Source organism: Neolamprologus multifasciatus, chromosome 22 (genome assembly GCF_963576455.1).
Source record: "Neolamprologus multifasciatus chromosome 22, fNeoMul1.2, whole genome shotgun sequence".
Classification (NCBI taxonomy): domain Eukaryota; kingdom Metazoa; phylum Chordata; class Actinopteri; order Cichliformes; family Cichlidae; genus Neolamprologus; species Neolamprologus multifasciatus.
This window is the reverse complement of record NC_140459.1, coordinates 14,028,122-14,047,228: the sequence shown is the minus strand read 5'-3', so window position 1 is coordinate 14,047,228 and position 19,107 is coordinate 14,028,122. Positions and strand designations below refer to the sequence as shown.

At 40.8% G+C, this 19,107-nt stretch overlaps 1 protein-coding gene across 7 annotated transcripts in view; it reads right to left on the bottom strand.

Annotated features, from left to right (window-relative positions):
* ubap2l (ubiquitin associated protein 2-like) overlaps nt 1-19,107 on the bottom strand; it is a 25,117-nt gene extending 6,010 nt beyond the window's left edge. For 2 of the 7 annotated variants that reach the window (XM_085148472.1, XM_085148474.1), the window contains exons 1-23: nt 17,801-18,998; nt 17,047-17,121; nt 16,339-16,449; nt 13,183-13,357; nt 12,073-12,174; nt 11,836-11,881; nt 8,504-8,610; nt 8,178-8,237; nt 8,016-8,068; nt 7,618-7,703; nt 7,033-7,213; nt 6,603-6,801; nt 6,055-6,395; nt 5,463-5,635; nt 4,201-4,321; nt 3,845-3,884; nt 3,525-3,717; nt 3,341-3,404; nt 2,740-3,076; nt 1,734-1,822; nt 1,574-1,627; nt 1,203-1,287; nt 821-1,038 (exon numbers count right to left, since the gene is read on the bottom strand). In XM_085148472.1, the coding sequence (XP_085004598.1) occupies nt 821-1,038; nt 1,203-1,287; nt 1,574-1,627; nt 1,734-1,822; nt 2,740-3,076; nt 3,341-3,404; nt 3,525-3,717; nt 3,845-3,884; nt 4,201-4,321; nt 5,463-5,635; nt 6,055-6,395; nt 6,603-6,801; nt 7,033-7,213; nt 7,618-7,703; nt 8,016-8,068; nt 8,178-8,237; nt 8,504-8,610; nt 11,836-11,881; nt 12,073-12,174; nt 13,183-13,357; nt 16,339-16,449; nt 17,047-17,121; nt 17,801-17,896 (3,006 nt within the window). In that variant the 5' untranslated portion in view covers nt 17,897-18,998. The other 5 variants (XM_085148468.1, XM_085148469.1, XM_085148473.1 and 2 more) reach the window with 5 other exon arrangements.

The following is a 19,107-nucleotide window of genomic DNA, read 5'->3' as shown; positions in this document are numbered from 1 at the left end:
ACAGGCAGGGTCGGGGGCTGAAACAAAGCAATATCGGGCAAGTTGAAGGAACCTGTTTAGGCCAGTGTTTCTGTCACTCACAATCACAAATTTGGCTTTAATTCCAACTGGCTAGGGTGAACTTTTAAATCGTTGACAAGAAATTAGTCCCTCTTTTTTTCTATTTTAGAAAAGTTTAACGTTAAGGCAAAGCTACTAGAAAGATAGGGAGAGGTCGAGCTGCAGCCTCTGTTGTCTGGCTGAAGTCAAAGATAAACTGATTGTACTTGTTACAGTAAGTAGCTTTTTACTCTCCCATCACTGTTAGCTGCCAGCTCAATATGCAACACATCTTCAAAGATGACCACAGGCTGACAGAAGCCACTCTGTCTCTCACTGTCTAAAGGGAAGAATTAATTTAAAGGCAGCCTTTTATGCTCAATTTATCTTTATTGTTGGACATTATTAAGAGTAGAATACTTATTCATGATACACTGGGGCTTGGTGCAGCCCCTCAGTTGTTGAGGAGATTATAGCTCCTGTTCTTTTAAGGCCGCCCTCCCATTAAGGCAACTTTCTTCTGATTGGCTACTTCTCACAAACAGCAGGTTTGTATTTTCAATTAATATTTGTTTCTTTCTCAGTAAAACTATACAATGACCCTCTAATACTCTAATATACTCCCCTCATCTACTAGTGGTGGAAATATAAGGCACTAGACTTCATACCCACACGAAAAGAAAAAAATTAATAAATCAACAACTGCTTGTTGTTATATAATAACGCTAAGAAATTGCAAACAAGGAAAAAGTTAATTATTTTGGATATTAAGGTTTCTCACCGGAAACACAGCAGGTCCATACTGAAAGGTATTGGGCAATCCTGGCATGCCAGTGTAGTACGGGAGACTGGTGTAGCTGTAGCCTGGCGGCAGCGCAGGATTCAGGAAGGGCTGCTGTGTGGTGTGATGCGTCTGGCTCTGATTCTGTTGTGTCTGAGCTAATGTGGTAGCTGGAGCCGGAGAAGAGGCATCAGCTCGACCAAACTTTGATAAGTCACCTTAAAGAAAATGGGAATAAAAGATTGAAACATGATATAGCAGTAAAATAATACATTTTTAAAATAAAATGATATTTTCTAATCACACATAGTAGTAGATAGTCTGTCTCACTCTTTTAGACTTTTAATGGAGCTAAAAAACTAAAAACTAGAAAGTGTCTCACCAGAATAAGGGTTGCTTGTCAAGCTGCCCTCTCTGCCTGTCAGTGCTGTTGTGGGTGTTGCTGCAAAGGGAATGCTATAATAATCCTGGATGAGAAAAGTATTACAATATAAGAACACAAGAAATTGAGTGACTACATACCCATCACATAACTTGGGATGGGTATGTAATGGTAAACATTTTTTCTAAACTGTTCACTGTTGCCTACGAGCAAAAAAAAAAAAAAAAAAAGAAAAAGAAAAAAGATTTGAACCGTCACACCTAAACCACGAGTCATACAAAGCTGACAATGCTGTGTAATTTTACACTCCTAACTGTGCATAACATTATTTTACTTGCAGCAGCTAAACACATTTCACAAACAACACTCACCAGCGGTATTCTTGTCTGTAGCATCTGTAGATCGTCATAGCCGTACACCTGAGGCTGAAAAGAACAGTAAATCAAGTTAGTGTGGAGTAAGTAACACAGTAAATAAAAATCTATTAAGCACACGTGAAGCTCAGGCCATAGAAACTTTGACGGTACTTACAGGGTAGGCATGCAGTAGTCCAGGGGCCATAATGTATGGGTTGGGCAGTAGAGGGGGCACTCCGGGTGGAAGGTTTGGAGGTGCTTTCCCTGTATGCACAAATTAAAATAAACCAATAAAATGCATTTATTTGCAAAACAGAAATATAAGCCTCATAATCATCCACAATGAAAATACACTTGTGCCTGTATTTGCTAGACAATTTTACCCATGCGCTAAGCAACCAAATTATACTAATTATTCACCAACTTGCATTACATAAGTATTACAAATACATTGCCTTTAGCAGAAATAATAAATGCAGTAAAACACGTGACAAACTGTTTAGCAGCAAAGATTACACTCTACATGTGTGAAAGAAAAAGCCTCAGGGGATCAACCAAAGAGTCAGAATCATGAAAAGCACACCTGTGATGATGAGGAAATGGAAACCAGATCAAATCCCAGACAAAACAAAACACCCATGACTCACTCACTCTAATCAAAGACGATCTCTGACAAACTCCCCAAGAAATCCTTTACCACAGTTGCTCTACTGTAAGTCAACATAAATGTATGCATCCATCTGCCACCTGACCACAAAATATGCCCTGAAGGTTACATCATCTGTAACTGTAACCACTAAACTCTTAAGGACTTCATTTGGTTCTATAATCTAGTCAAAATGAAGGATTAAACAACGGCCTAACACCCCAGACAGGCTCTACTTAATGCTTTCCTTTCCTTTATTTTTTTCTTCTACTTTGTGTGTGCTCTCTGAAGCCAGACCACATGACCCGATCAATGACAATATTGTAACAGAAGCTCTACAATGGATTCGCATACAGTAAACGACTGACTGTCCATTTTACCACCAAGTTATTGTGAAGGCCTCACATCAAGTTACCAAGCTTACAATTATATCACTGGTATTGACTGCACAGTTTAAAGTCAGCTATTCAGACAAAGTGAAAAGCAAACACATCTACATTTCCATTTTGATATATTTGTGCTTGTGTTGTCTAACCTGAGGATGCTGCAGAGCTGCGTGTTGATGACGAAGATGCTGAAGACGGAATGGTCGAGGCCGCTGTGGAGACTGAAGCAGTGGCGGCGGCAGCTGCTGCTACTGGGGCACCCATAGAGGCAGTGTTGAGGCCCATGGCCAGACTGCTGACGGGGCCTAGGCCCGAGGGAGCTGAAACTGTGGCAGAGCCCACTGAGGGGGCCTGAGGAGCCCCTAAGGACACCTGTGCAGCAGCCACAGAGGAAGAGGAGCAGGGGACTGATGAAGACGGCACGGCTGAGACAGAGGAAGGGAAGGATGAAGAATGCAGGCTCGAGTCTCCATCGACGCTGGGATGCTGTAGGGGCGGAAGACAATAAATGCGGCGAAGATTGATGAGATTACATTTCCATTAGAGTGAATGAACATATAATGTGTCCATCTACCACCACAGGAAATGCAGCTTTGAAAAATGCTCACACTGAGTGAGTGAGGGAGGGAGGGAGACCCAACCTCCTGCATAAGCTACTCACACTCATTTGTGACTAGTTAAAAAAAATAAAATAAAATAAGTACAATTGATTCTGATGTAAAAATTGACACGAGCATACAAAGTGCTCACCAGTAAGCCTGAGTTCGATGTCCGGACAGATGGAGTCAGACTGTTCTGTTGTGATGGGTGAGAGCTGTAAAAGAACACAGGATATTCAGGGATTATTACACTTATCAGCAAATCACATCACATTCACTGACACTTAGGTTAACACCAATCATAATTTAGATTTAAGAGATTAGCTGCATCTCACTTGTTGTGCTGAGGAGGGGCCATGCTGCTTGGAGGCAAGTCTTCATTGTGACCCAGAGCACTAAGGGGCGTCTGATTGGCTGTAGTCAACAAGGAGGCTGAGCTGCTGTCTGTTAAAGTGCCCATGCTGGAGACCGATGCTGGCGTGACCGAGTCAGAGGCCGGCTTGACTGATACTGCAGAGCCTGCTGCAGCTGTGCAGAGAGCAAAAGAGAAACGGATGGAATAAAACCAACAAAACTCAATTAATAATGCTCAGGAAACGTGTATGTGGGCTAAATGTGCCAGAAAATATGAGCTGACTAGTAAGCAGACGCTTACCTTCCACGGATTGCGCTGCCTGTATTGAACTGAAGCCATTCTGTAAAACCAACAATGAACGTGAGCTCACAGGTTTCTATGGAGACAGGCCATTGATAAAAAGCTGAAGCTTATTTGATACGCAGATATCAAATACAGGCCATGTTTAAAAACCAGTAGCACTTTAAAATGAGAACAACGGAAAATAAAAGAATTTAGAAGTATAAGAGTAGGGTTTATTTTAAGAGGCTTCTGCATAACAGAGCAGGTGGTAGTTGAGCATGTTGTCCCCAGTGACTCCTCCTTTAATACTTCACTAAAAATGGGGTATTTAACATTTTAGTAGATCAAGTGAAAGAGGAAAGTGTTGGCTTTACCTTGGGCTGCAAATCCTTCTGAGGGGAGGAGGAGACTGAAGGAGGGTAACGTCGTGTTTGAGATGGTCTCTGATCGTACAGGTCCATCTGGCTGGAGTTGGAGAGAACTGGAGTTGACTCACTGCAGATTGCAATGAAATGGACAAGCTCAAAGTTAATTGTGTTCCATTAATGGTTCTGACTTGAAAACTGATGATAATTACAATTTAATGACTTTTATAGACTGGAACACACACCAAAAATTGATCTAACCTTTAAAGAAGTGCTGAGTAAAACAGAGTGTGGGGAAAAAAATAAAATAAAAATCAAAAGCCAAATTCTTAAAGGTCCAGTTATAACTGGTAAAATAATTCGGTATTCCTGGCAATCAGCGTAAACACACATTTGTAAATGGAAAAGTATGCAAACACTGTTGAATAAGTGGTACAAAATGTCAGACTTTATGAGAGAGAGAGGCTCAACTAAAACCCTGAATAGAAATTTGTGTGTCAAAGATGGCAGCTAGCCTGCCTGCCCACAACTGCCAAACTGAGTTGTTGCACTGATGAATCCCCACAGGTGAGGTTCACAACATGTTTTGTGCATACATTGTTGTTGTCTTAGCACTGTATCAATATTGTTTTGATGTGGCTTCTGCTCTGGTGGGATGAGCCAGAGATTGATTGAGCATGCACTTTGGACTGCTCCATTAATTACGTTTCATGACTGTGCACATGCAGACAGTAAGTATAACTTGTGGGGACAAAATAATTTTAAAGATTTTGGGGGGCAAAGTCCCCAAACTTAAGTTAAAAAAAAAAAAAATCTGATTTAACTGGTGATTTAATAAATTATACACATCCTAGTTCTATTTAAAGTTATAGCTCTCTTGCCATTTAGACAGCAGCAGCAGAAAAATAAGAAGAACAAATCCGACAAATAATAAGCAGCATGATATTGCATAGGCACGCTTAATAAGTGCCCAGAAGCATTAGCAAAATGACTGTCAATGAACAGGAGGACTACAAAGTCAAGAAAAACTTTACTCCAGAGAACCGTTCTTGAATCAAAAACAAAAATCTGTCATTCCACAGCGTTCTGTGTCAACATCAACTTTCTAACATGAACTATCCTTATGTTGGCTGGTTGCACAGCAGATGGCACAACACTGAGTACAACTAGCAGGTCTGAGAGTAAGGTTTTTAAGAGTACTGTCCTCCATTCAAAATATTCACATCTGTTTGTTGACGTACTGGAAGAGCTTTGCTTTGGGAAGTACCAACCTGCTGGGGCTTGTGTAGAGACTGTTCTGGACCTGGTTGCCTGGTGTCGTGGTGGCAGAGGAGGACTCGTACTCTGGTAGAACTGGTTCAGACCCAAACTGCAGCGCTCCAAACTGAAGATTCAGGCCTGAGATGTCTGTTGAGCCAGGCATCTCTACTGCCATTGCTGGAATCTGAGTAAAGACAAAAGCAGTTTGCTTTCTTTAAGGCCACAAAGACTGAAAGCTTGCTTTCATGCATAAGACACAAACTCTACTGGTCTGCTATTTTAATTGGATATCTGTCTGCCTCAGACAACTAGATCGAGTATTGGTGACAACACAGCGATCTATGAGGAAGATCAATTCAGTTCAACTCAATTCAATTCTGTTGTTCTATGTTTACCACACAGCAATGTGGGCAATCTAACACAGAACGAAAGAAGCCAACAGCAAATTGTCACCTGTTTTGGAAGCATTTTCAAATCCAATGCACAGATTTTGGCATCATATTGGAAGACAAAACATTTGGATCAGTGCATCCCTACATGAAACCAGTCTGTTTTCAATACCTTCTATCAGGCACCTTTTCAAAATCTCTTATTAAAAGTCACCTTTGTATTAATGGAGGCCCTCTTCTTCTGCTGTTTGATTTTGTGTTGCTGCAAAGGCAGAGGACTTGAACCCTGGGCATCTGAGGAGCTTGGGGAAACTTGTTGACCTAGAGAAGGGACTCCGGCCATTTTAGGAAGGGAGGAAGCAGGTGGAGGCACCACATGGGGGGAGGATGTTGTTTGTTGTGGTAAGGAAGATGATGAGGAGACAGAAGAGGAAGGAGGCAGGCCTTTGTCCTGCAGGAAAACATCCAACATGGACGAGGTTGAGGTGGTGGCCTGGTAGGGCTGCCTCTTTGTAAAGGGCGTATGAATTGCAGACTCTGGTTGAGCCTTCATATCTAGACAATAGTGAGGGGACAAAAGTCAGAAAAAATAAACTCAGCAAGTATTTTTTTGGTACTGAAATTAAAAAAAAGGAAAAAGCTCAATTATAATCATTATGAAATATACCACTTCACACATTACAGCAAGGCATTTAATAACAATAGCATTTAGTGTGCAGATAATTTATCTTCAGAGTAATTTAAAAAAGGCTCTCATCTCACCATATTGTCCCAGTGAGGCAGCACTGGTGTCCCATGATGAAGGGGTTGTGTTGGGGGGTCCAGTCTGGGAATGCTGGGCTGCCAGCTGGGCCAGTGCCTGGGCTGTTTTATACTGCTCCAAAAACTGGGACCCAGTGGTCCCTGTGCTAGCTCCTTTAGGTTCCCCCACTTCCCCAAAACCCTTGCTCAGCATGCTGACCTGCAGTGTTGGTAGAATAACACAGACCATTATTCTAACTGAATAAATACTTGAGCCACAATAATGCAGTTATGCCGCGATATCACTATACTCGCCCGTTTTCTATGTAGTGAGGAAGTGGTGGACTTATCAACGTTAAAAGATGATTTGCATTAGTAAGCTATCTGAGAGGCAAGGCACATTTAACTGCAGCGTTAGGAAAAAACCATGTTTTGTTCTTTAGAGTCTCACCATGTTGTGCTGGGTGTAAGGGGTGCTGGAGGATGTTTGAGAGAGGGGCACTCCTTGCTTGGAGTTGCTGAAAACCAGTGACTGGGACAAAGAGGGGGGCTGGGTGGCCTCCATGGGGGCATTTTCTGTCTCTGAGGAAGAAGATGGTGGAGTCTTCCCAAGGAGCACCGCGAGATCAATCCTATGACAAGAAATTTTAAAAACATTTATTATGATACCTATAAAAAGTTTCAATAAAAATAGGTTAATTATTGTAAAGCTGCATTCATTTTCATTGTTTTCTTGATTAATCTTTTTTTACTATTTAAATTCAACAGAAGTATCAAGTGAGCGATATTAACACTGCTCGTTTTTGTCCAGCTAGCAGAATAAGTAATTAAATATTTGCACATTTTCTTGATAACTAACAGTACAAGCATATGGGCAATAATTCTCTGAACATCAACTCATTCATAAATCAGTTGATCAAGAAATCAATTATAACCTTGTCCACAAAAAACAGAGATGGTTACAAAACAGTGACTGCTCTGCTCCAGAAAAGCAATTTGCTCAGCAGCAGGGTAATAAATTGTGTAAGTGACCCACCTCTGTCCCTTAGTGATGGTAACATTCTCTTGAGGCGGAGGCACTGATGCTACACTGGAAGCTGTGAATATCTTGGTCTCTGAAAGCTGCAAAGGAAAGGAGAGCAGAAGATGAGGTTTTAGTTCTGTTCAAGTGTGCAGATCAGAATCAGTTCTAATCTACTTTCAGCTGCTCCCTTATTCTCAACGGGTCGCTATAGCAGCTCCACAAGTTTGATTTAGTGGGTTGACGCAAGTTCCTCCTGGCAAGGTACTTGAGCCTCCTCCGAGTAAATATGTAAACCACTACACCATGGAGCTGCTATCACCATCATTAATGCTGAACTATAACTTCTTCGAGGACAATGTACTGTTTTTGTTAAAGAAATAATGTGATTGAGGTAAAAATAAAACACTCACATCTTCATTCCAGTCCTCAGTGCCCCACTCCTCTGTGGCAGACCTCCAGGCACCTGTGAGTGAAAGAGAAACAGTTCAATGATATCACGTTGAACAAAGAACTTCAAACAGAATAAGGAATGCAGAAAAAAAAAATCAAGAGAGGAGTGAAGACAGGTTTACCAGGAGCAGAATCAAACTTGGGTGGATAATTTGTTCCCTCTCCTGCAGAGTATTCCAACCCTGGAGACAGAGACAGAGGTGAGGAGATTAAAGCTAATGTAGAGTTACCAGAGGAAGTGATAATTCTTTAGTCAGAGCATTACAATATGTCTGAAATGTGTGTATGTCTCAACTATCAAGCAAACCATCCTTGTAGTCTTTACAACAAGAGCTTCTTTGGCAAGCTAACCATGCTTTTTAAAATAGTTTGGATGTTAAACAGATGCTGAATTGATAAGATTAACTTCTCTTATTGGAGGGTGACCTTTGTGGATAAATTCACTTACTAGCTCCCTCCTCTAGCTCCACGCTTCCTGTGTTGTTCCAGGTACTGCCCCCTCCGTAGTTTTCTTCTGTCTGAGCTGGCTCCGCATAGTCAGCAGGGTTGAATGTTCTGGGAAACATAGTGATAAGGAGTCAAGAAGTGAATGAATGGACTAATGACTTCCCCAACAACTGAAGGAGTGTCTGCATAAGTCACAGCTACTACCTACTCACCTACTAGAGGTCAGCCCTGTTTGAGCAGAAGCAAACGCTCAATTAAGTTTTAATGAGGTGCACACCACAACTGATTAAGGTGGTTGTCTGCTTGCAGTGGTCTTTTGACATCATTAGGCTTTTTACTTCATAAAACACTTCAGAAACAAAACCAAACTTGCAACAGGAAATGATATGTAAAAGAAATCCTAAAAAAAAAAAACTTGGTTAAAGCAGTGAAACTACCATTGTTGTAGTGGGGAAGCATCTAAGTACTGTTTTAGTTTTTCAACGACTCTTTCCTGGCAAAAAAACATCTTTCATTATTTTGACACATCCATGTATGCTGAGGAAATTACAGCTGGTGCAGCCTAGCAACATGATCAAGTGCAACACTTTTCTTTTGAGTGAAGCCAAGCCAAGCAGCTTTCATTATTTGTCAAAGATCCTTCCTGTGCAAATCAAGATGCATTTATAGCTTGGATGAGCATATTAAATGACAAATTTTAAGGGAAGGCCATATCCATTTGATATCCTATTAATAGAATGAGGTGTTTTAATGTCTGCTATTACATTATCCTATTTTATAGCACTCAAAGGCTCCCTAAAGAAAGCAAGAACACCACATACACACACAAGAGGCGATGCACTCACCTCCTACTGCCTGCAATATCATATCTGGGCCCCTTATCATTCTGGCTTTAGAAGAAAAATAATGGTAACAATTACAAGATGAACAACAAAGTAAAAGAAAAAGCTTTTTTTCCCCCCACCACCACCATCGACAGCTACAGCAGCATAAGCAAAATGCCTTTAAGCTGCCTGAGCCAGTACTTTAATAATAACTCTGCTCCAGTCAATCACTCTTCAATGCAAAGCAAGCCAGTGTGCTTTTAGTCATAGTGGGTCAATACACAAGAAACCCAGCTGAACTGAAGTATAGGCTTCATAAATCAGCCGCAAACAAAAAACAGCTGGTAGAGGATGGCAGTTAGCAGTTTCATCGACACCTTCAATCACACAACTACACGAGCTCAAAGCTATTGTTGAACACACGGTGCATCGGTCTGCATAATAACTCCATCCATCTCAAATCACACAGTCTCTTGTTTAGTCTCACTCTCATTTACCTAATAAGTTGAGAATGTCACATACACACTCTGTGATAATTCTGTACAGCGCCAATTTAACTGTCTCGATTCTGACAAACACCCCACCAAAGCAAACCTACGCTTTTACTACAGTTTTTACAGCTGTAAAGATATATCAGCCTGTTTCATTGGGTTTCTATATATGCCAACATAAAATGATCCCATATGTGTAAAACAGAGTGGATTTCAATCTCTTCCCTCAGTTTCTTTTCTGCAGACAAAGAAAGAAATTAGTTGAATGCAACACCAGAGAAAAAAAAAGTCAGTTGTAATGTGGGACTTTAACTGTGTTCTCAGATCCGAGGTGCGAAATTACTTTCTGCCCTTTTAACCTGGAAAAACTTTGTCTAAATAGACACTAATCACTAGATGATTTAAAAAAAAAAAATGGGGTTATGGAAACAAAAATGGGTGGGTGGAGGGTGGTGTGACATGATTTCTGTCCAGAAAAGACATAAAAAAACCCAAAGATTACAATTTGCATTTCTTAACGAATGGATACGTGTTCAATTCAGTCATTTTAACACACCTTGAACCAGGCTACATTAGTGATAAATCCAGTCTTCATGTTACCAAAATCTGGGTTGCCGGTTTTAATGTGGCCTCATTAAAGAGACTGAAAGCACTATTACTTCACAGAGAGACTCACATATGCAGATAATAACCAAGTCATCTACCAACTTCCCTTGAATCATCTAAACCGTCACATCAACTCTGAAACAAATCTATCTGATCGGCTTATTCATTGGTAATTAAGTGTGGTATTCATTTCCCCTTTAAACCCAGAGTATTAATTTTTGGGTTTAGTGCAATTTAAATGAAATCTGAAAGCAAAATGTGAGGTGAATAGCATAAGTTGCCTATTTAAAGCATAAAATATCAGTGACGCACATCTACAGGCAGGTCTGAAAATCACCATCTTATCACAAAGCAACAAGTACTTTATCTGCTTTAAGGCAGTTTCCTTTAAAGCCATGCACGCTTCTCTCAACAAACATTGGTGCAAAGCTGGTAAAGAGTCTGCCAGCATCCAGAAGCAAAAGCAATAACAGAACTATTGTGTGCTGACGGTGAGGACGGTTTAGGTAACACAAAAACGTCTCAGCCAGCACTGTACAACATTAGCCCCAAATCTGTATGAAAAGCGTATTATAGTGTTTGAGTATGCAAGTCAATATCTAGGTCAACACTCAAAACAAACACAGCCAAGACTGGAACACTTCCACAGGCTCAGAGAGCACAGACCATAAAGATCCTACTGCAGGTTATCGTTTGCACCATCATAGAGCAATTATTTTACATTCTAGTCATTCCCATAGGTTATAACCATGTGCAAGTATGCTTTTTGTTGTATTGATACAGCAGCTTCAAAACACACTTTGTTTTTGTAAGAACATCAGATTCAGGCTTCTCCAGCAAGAAAGCCATTCAGTTAGGACGCACACACATATACACCCAGAGTCACATCATACCTGACTGCTCACAACCTAATCTAGGAAATGTCTTATGACAGCACAAGTCTTACTAATACACTGCCCAATTAATGACAATCAAATGAGTCGAGAAAGCCATCACAGTCAGCACAAAAAGCACTTCCTCTGTTTTGACACCTAACTGTTCAACTGACATGCGTATTAACTGCACCCTTTTGCGCTCAGAGAGACTAAAGAACACAAGCAAAACAAACTGAATAATCCTGCAGCCTGGGGCCAGAGAGCTTAATATAACTGTAAAGCTAAACCAGTTCGATCCCTGACAGTCTTCTTCATAAATCAATCCAAATATTACTCTAAATAAAATCTTTAGAGACTGCAAACTCTGAAGAGAGATATTCAGCCCACGCTGTTCCATCCCATTGGCTGATGTATGTCCTCCCTCCTTTGGATTAATGCTAAACAATAGGCTGGGGTCCTGCTCTCTGGTGACCATAGCAACAGGTAAAAGTGGAACAAAAGGCCTTCTCGATTTAGGCAATGCAGGTATTCCCTTACCCCATGCCCTGTGCCGAAAATCTGCCTCCTCGCCGTCCAGATGCTCCTGGGGACAGAACGAGACTTTGTGTCAGTTTCTCAGTTCGACAAATCTTGCCATAAGAAAGGAAGCCAGCAGATTATGTATTCATAAAAAAAAACAAAAAAAAAAAAACAACACGCAACCCAAAAACCCCAGCTACCCCTTGTTTTGATTAGACACACATCCTTCAAAGAACAGTAAAGAGGATTACTTACCAACTGCTCCCCTTCCTCTGCCTCTTCCCCTTCGGCCTCGCTCTGCACCTCTTCCAGCTACTCCAGTCTTGCCTCCATCTAAGCCATTCTCTTGACCACGAACTTGAGTAATGAAGAGAGAGCGAATGGCTTCAGATTTAGACACAATAGCGCGTGCAAAAACAGCAGACAATTAAATAAAACTTAATGTTTGAGAACCTTAACAGCCCCTCAGATAAAATCAAAAGGACAGACAAATGTGCTGGCTCTCCTTTCCTATGACGATGTATGCAGTTTAAAAAAAGGCTTTCTTGCACTTTTATTTTTACAGTAATTCTGGTGCACCTGTGCAACCTTTCTGTACCCAAATTCATCTAAATGACGAAATAAGCCAGCAAGCAACTGTTCATGCAAACCATACATTTCTTTTCTCAATGAACCCCTTCAGGCAACAAAAGCAAAAAGCCTTTTTACAAAATGACTCGATAAACTTGAGTCTGACAGAGCCCAGGCATGACTCAAATTAACAGCATTCCTTGACTTGTGAAACATGATGAAATTCAAAGAAAAAAATATTTCAGGCTGTACATTTACAGCATGCAATTTGATAAAATAACCACCTTGTTAGTGACCATTTGTTCAATGATTTCTTTTCAGAGTTGAAGGCAAATTTTTTTTTTAATATTCCGCAGCAGCCAAGCTGATCGCTTCATCTAAACCTAAAATCAAACTAAAGCCAAAACTAAAGATGTAAAGACCAACAAAAATAAACAAGAACTGCAGACAGATACAATAAAGGCCTGGCAAAAGATCACAATGAAGGTCCACACTCTGGTAATCTCAACTGGCTCCACACTTCAAGCAGATCTCGACTTCAACAGAGCCTTAAATAACTAGAAAATTATAATGGTATTTGTTCAATTAAATCTGAGCCTCTGTAAATACAGGACTCTGTATAAAAATGAGAAATTTCTTAATATTTTTGTTCAATCCCTTCACACTTGAATCCAAGGTCAAAAAAAATCTATGTTGGCAGACACACCCATTTATAAAAACTGAGTCACTGACTAAAGTTTCCAGATCAAACTGTAGAAGAAGGCAAATCAATGTAAGGATGAGTTAAAGACTTACACTCTCGTCCCCTGCTAGCGCCACGTCCCTTGCGTGGAGCTCCACCTCTGCGACGTGCTGCATCCTTCTCGCCTCCTTTCTCTCTGTTCTCTTTTCCTTCATCTCCAGTTTCTGCCTGGCTGGTCTCCTTCTGACCTGACACCCCTTTCTTCTTTCCCACCATTTCCCAGGAGTCCTTAAGAAATATATAAATAAAGCATTACAATGATGCTTGTCTAAATCAGAATACTACAGAACTTATTTTCTTGGCACATTTCACTAAGATGGGAAACACACACTGAAATGGATGAAAGGTTAGTTGATAAGGTGATGATCTGAATTTTTTTTTTTTTCCACTGTTAGAGACCCTCGGCCAAAACAGGAAACGAAGTGACCATTACGGCCTTTTCATAGTTTTCTGACGAATATCTCTTCCTTTTCCATCGGTTGCAGCAATATCGCTCTGTGCCATCTGGAAAATGTGATGCTACCACACTTATGCATCATACAATGACCTGTAAAAACGGACCCGTTTGCAGATGTGTGCCATGCTGCTATACACAGAGATTAACAACAGGGAGCATAAACTGCCACTGAGCTTACGTATGTCTGAATCTGATTGGGATCGCATTTCACATACAGTGCATTAAGAAGCTGTTTGGTGGAAGCTGTGGAAGCTAGTTGAAAATCACTATTGGAAATGTTGTTCATTTTATTTATTCCCTACCAAGCCGTATAAATCCAACTCCTTTTAAAGTCTTTACTCCAATGAACCAGTATTTGACAATCCAAAGGGCATAGCATCTCTTGATCAGCTGTGATTAATGTGTAACGGCAAGATACTGTTCAAAGTCTTACTCTGGTTTCAATTTCTCACCATGTTCTTCAAGTCAGATTATTATCCAAGATTTTAAGTTATTTTTTGATAACTTACAGATATACATTACACAAATTTAAGTAGCCAAATAAAGATAAGATATGTTATCTGTGCCATCCATTTGTCTGTCTGTTAGCGACACTGCAACAAACGTACCAAGCAGAATTTCCTAAAACATCGCAGAAAGAAGAACCCATTAATTTTTTTGGAAACTAAGAGGAAGCTAATGCCCTGTGAATGCAGTCTACACTTCAGGAGATGACTGCCCTCCCTCAAGTCCCCTTCTGGTTTTCAACAGGTCAGTGACAACTAGGGCTGGGTATCGTCACTGATTTCTAGAATCGATTCAATTCCGATTCACAAGGTCCCGAATCGATTCGATCCACGATTCGATTTAATTCGATTCGATTCACTTTGATTTGAATCTGGGAAATTTTGACAGTCAGAAATATTATAATTCAGATCAGTACATTTACATATTTTTGTATCTATAAAAAGGAAGCTGACAGTCGCAAGACTTTATCACAGATGTAAGCGTCACAGCAGAGGCCTTTGTGTCAAAGTAGCTGAAGATAAAACACAGAAAAACATGAAGGTGATTTTCCTGGCCTGGGATTTTATAAAAATATTCTGCAGTACATCAAAAACGAAAGAAAACCATTAATCAACACATGAACGTTACCTCTGAAGTTAAAGCGGTTTTATTAGAGACACAGCGTTTTGCATTTTGCATAATTTTAAAAAGTTTAAATTTGTTCAGTATTGAACGGCAGAAATTAGGTTTTCGTTTCAGAAGTATATAAAACGGAAAAAAAAACGTCGACCGACAGCGCTGTAAACAACGGTAGACTTGTGCGTAACAAGCAAGCAAATAATGCAGAAAACAGTACAGAGAGAGAGAGAGAGAGGGGGAGAGAGGGAGAGAGAGAGCGAGAGAGAGAGCGTGAGCACGAGAGAGAGCTGTGCATCGTGGTTGAAGCAAAACAGTAAAAGTCAGAGTGAATACATGACGATGTTTATGTGACACGTAGTTTGGATCTTCTTTTGCTGCTGTTCGGTCAATATTGTTTGGAGAGACATCAAACTAACAGCTTTAGAATCGGCGCATAAAGGGCGTGAACACAAAGCTCGACCCGCCGACAGATCAGAATCAGCGGGCTGTCGGCTTTCAGCCCCGACCGTGAGAAAGGCGACATCTCACTGATTCTGATCCGCGGGTCACGCTGTGTTTACGTCTTTGTGCAGAATCCGTGTTCCTGCTCTCATTTACTGTCTTAGCTGTTTGGTGGTTGTTGAAATTTTGTGAGATTTCACCAGAGATTCTGGCATTTCGGGCAAAATAAATTTATATTAAAAAATCGATTCAAGATTTTAATGAATCGATTTTACGTTATCCAAGCCAGAATCGATTTTAATCGATAAATCGATTATAAAAACCCACCCCTAGTGACAACATACTTAGGGGATGCAAAAGAGGCACATTGTCAAAGAAAACACAGAAAATGTACACAGCTGCAGTGCCCACTTTCAACAGGAAAATGAATGCACAGTCGCCCAGTGGAAGACAATCCGCTTCCAAACAATCACAGCCTGACTCAGACTGACTGCAATAACTCTCAGACAGATTGGCAAAGGTTTGAAAATACTTGCTAACTAATTTATAAATGTAGAAAGATTGCCAAAACTTTGCAATCAATCAGCACTGACAAGTGCTGTGCATCTGCAATGAGTCTCTTTGCAACAGGGGACTTGATTCAACTGGTTGCCAACTTGTTGTATTCTGGTTATGTTCCTATACAAACGCAAGGTTCCATGCACCTATTAAACTGCCGTCCTGCAGCAACTCCATCACTATTTGTGGAGGAATTTCTGAATGTGTGTTTCAGACCTATGAGCTTCTGGCTTGAGTCCTTTAAAAGTAATGTGAACTTCTTTGTATCCTGACAGCAAAAGACGACAGCAGATTTACGATTTTTAATGATTTATCTGTTTAGTGCTGTATCGCTGTACACAACATCGCTGTACGCATTCAATTGAAAACTGATAGACTGGCGCCATCTTATCGCCCTGCTCATGCATCACAGTCACTTTGAACATGGCATCTGACTGTTTGTGGTACCCATCTTCAAAGCAACCATTTCAAAGGCTGCATGTTCATTGAACCTGGTCACAATCATTTTTGTTGTGCTGCTGTCTCCAACCACTGTTTTCTCTAAAGTGATTGTAACATCCAGTGTGGCACTGATTTCACAAGAATCCGGCGCTCACAGCACAAGCCTTCACACAAAGCCAATACTCACAGTGTCTGGGCTGCCCTCCAGCAACACGTTGATGGCTCTGTTGACATCCCCGTTGCAATCATGCAGTGCGATCATAGACTCATCCTGATCCTTGCCTGTGATGTCAATCAGCTGGAAAAGGAGGGTTTTCACAATCAGACAGAGTTGACCATTGACATATCTGATGTGTCATTTGTTAAAAAGTAAACTACTTTAATTACACTTAGAATAAAAATCAAATTTTATCAAAAGGTCAGTATAGAGGGTTAACTACATGCTTGCTGAGATTCAGCAGTTGAGCAGACATTCAGCACCTTTGTAACAAGACCATAGGTAACCAACAGATTGTATATAAAGTTAATTTTCTATGAATACTCTGACTACATCCACTTGTTTTAGTTCCTAAATAAAGACACTGATCTTTGAGAGGTAAACTCTCTTATCAGAAGGTGACGATGACTTGTTTATTGAGTTTTCTGAACTTAGATGACAATGAGTGTGTGTCAAAATTAATTATTTGATCATTAAAGCTGAGAGGCCTGATATCATTTATGGTTAAATCCTGTATATGTTCACTTAAAAAAAAATCCTAACACAAGAGACATACATGTCTAATGCCAAGCACAATAAATGATACAATATAACACGTGTCAATAAATGAAGTGGTGCAACTACAAAAGGAGCAGGAACACCTAAACAGCAGGACAAAAAGAAAGTGCATCTGCTCACCTGTTTGACCTTTTCTTCAAAGTCATCATTGTGATCTGAAATCATCTGTGCGAGTCGGATCTGCTCTGCAGTAGCCTGTTCCAAGAGGGTGAAAAAGATCCAAGATTTGCATCAGCAAACACAGGATTTGCATTCTTGAAAAAAACATAACATTTAGATGTTAATAGAATCTGTAGCACTAAAGTTATTATTAAAATTTGAAAGCACCTTTGCATCCACTTCAGGTTTACTAATCGCAACTAATCTACCATTTTCAACAACAACTACAGTGCTTAAAAATGCTAACACTTGTAATTAACCTTTTTCACACAACTACTATACCACAAACCGGAACCACCGTCTTTTTACGGTTATCATCAAACCTGTATATTAGTTGGTCAGACTGTGTTCCCTATTGGGTTTTCAGACTGAAGCCGTGATCCCAAAAGCTCACAATCAGAGATTTTGTTCTCGACTTGTAATTACTCAGCAGCATCAAAAATCTTGAAACTTATCCAAAGCTTTTATAGTGAGGATGGCATCATCTGCAAAAGCCCTTTACTCAGTAAATAAAGACTGAGTTTTGACTGAATTTCTAAAGTTATACTTATCTCATATCTAACTGTAACAAGTATGTAACTTTGTAGCTAAAAACTTGTATGTAATTACAAGTTGGAATAAGAAAAGAAAAAACCTCCTGTCTGAGTATATTCAACCTTGGTGCATATCACAGAGCATCTGGGCAGTGTGACAGGTGGTGAGTGTGTGAGGGTACCTGAGGCCTCTGCTTGTGCTGTGTCTGGCTCTGTGTCTGGCCCTGTGTCTGCTCCCAGTTGCCCCGGGCTCGGTTCCCGCCCATGGACGTCATCATTTACAGTATATACAAATAACAGTATTTACAAAGGAATAACACCTGAGGAGAGAAGGGAGAGAAGGAGTGTTAGAAGGGCTTGTGACCGTGACCTATTTATGTCGCGCAAATGTATGGTACGATACCACTTCCTCAAACTGCCTGGTTGCTTAATGGTTTGCTGTAAGCTGGCAGTGATATCACCTTTGTTGATACAAAAAAAAAAAAACCCATACATATATACACTTTGGAGAACACCAAATGGGGAAAGACAACATACAATCTCACACAGTATACTGTTAACCTTGCTATCGATTCCTTAATCTTGCACATGTTACGTAAAACCCTGTTTTGATTCGCGCACAAACAAGCCTAAAACCAGGGCCCGTCGACCATATCCAAATCTACTATCCAGCCACATGGCCAAAATGCTAGCCAGCAAGCTAATAGTTGAGGGGAAAGCATCCAGCTTTCAAGTCTCGGTGGGCTTCCGCTTCTCACGGCTTCACCTCATGGCGACAACGAGGCTAACTTTAACGGCTAACCTGCTAACTAAACAGTGATACCTACCTACACAAAGCTGCGTCGCTAGCTAACTTAGCTTAATAGCAAACAAGTTAATTAGCTCGCCAACAACTAACGGGCAACGGAGATTTCGGGTTCGACCGGGTGAACCAAAGAGGAAAAAAATACGCCCATGCCACTCCGGTGCCACCGGTTGTCTGCTAGCGACTGATAGCCACGCTAACTAAACAAACTAACGTCCTCTTGGTTAGCCAAGAAACATTAGCCACGTTAGCGAATTAGCAGCCGCGACACCGCACTGCAACATTTACAACCAGTGGCCCCGGCGTACTCTCACGGACCGGGCTGAAGGCGTAAAAAACCGCCGAGGCTGAGGGTAGGCCTATAGGCCGCTAAAATGAAAATAAATAACAGGCAATACTGACCAGAAACCCGGCTCAGTATTACACACTGCTACACAACTGGCCGACAAGTAATCTCGCTGTCGACCTCCGGAGTAGGATTTAGGACAGGATTTAAATCCTGAACCCCGAGTGTTATAAGCTATATTGAGAAAAATAAAGCGAGCCGACTCGCTCACACAATAAGCGAGAGACGGTGAATTTACCTGTTTCTTTTCCACTCTGACACCACGGAGAGCTGCGTCACGTGGTTTGCAGAGCGCTTCGAGGAAACTGGACCCACACCACGTGATCAGCAATATACCG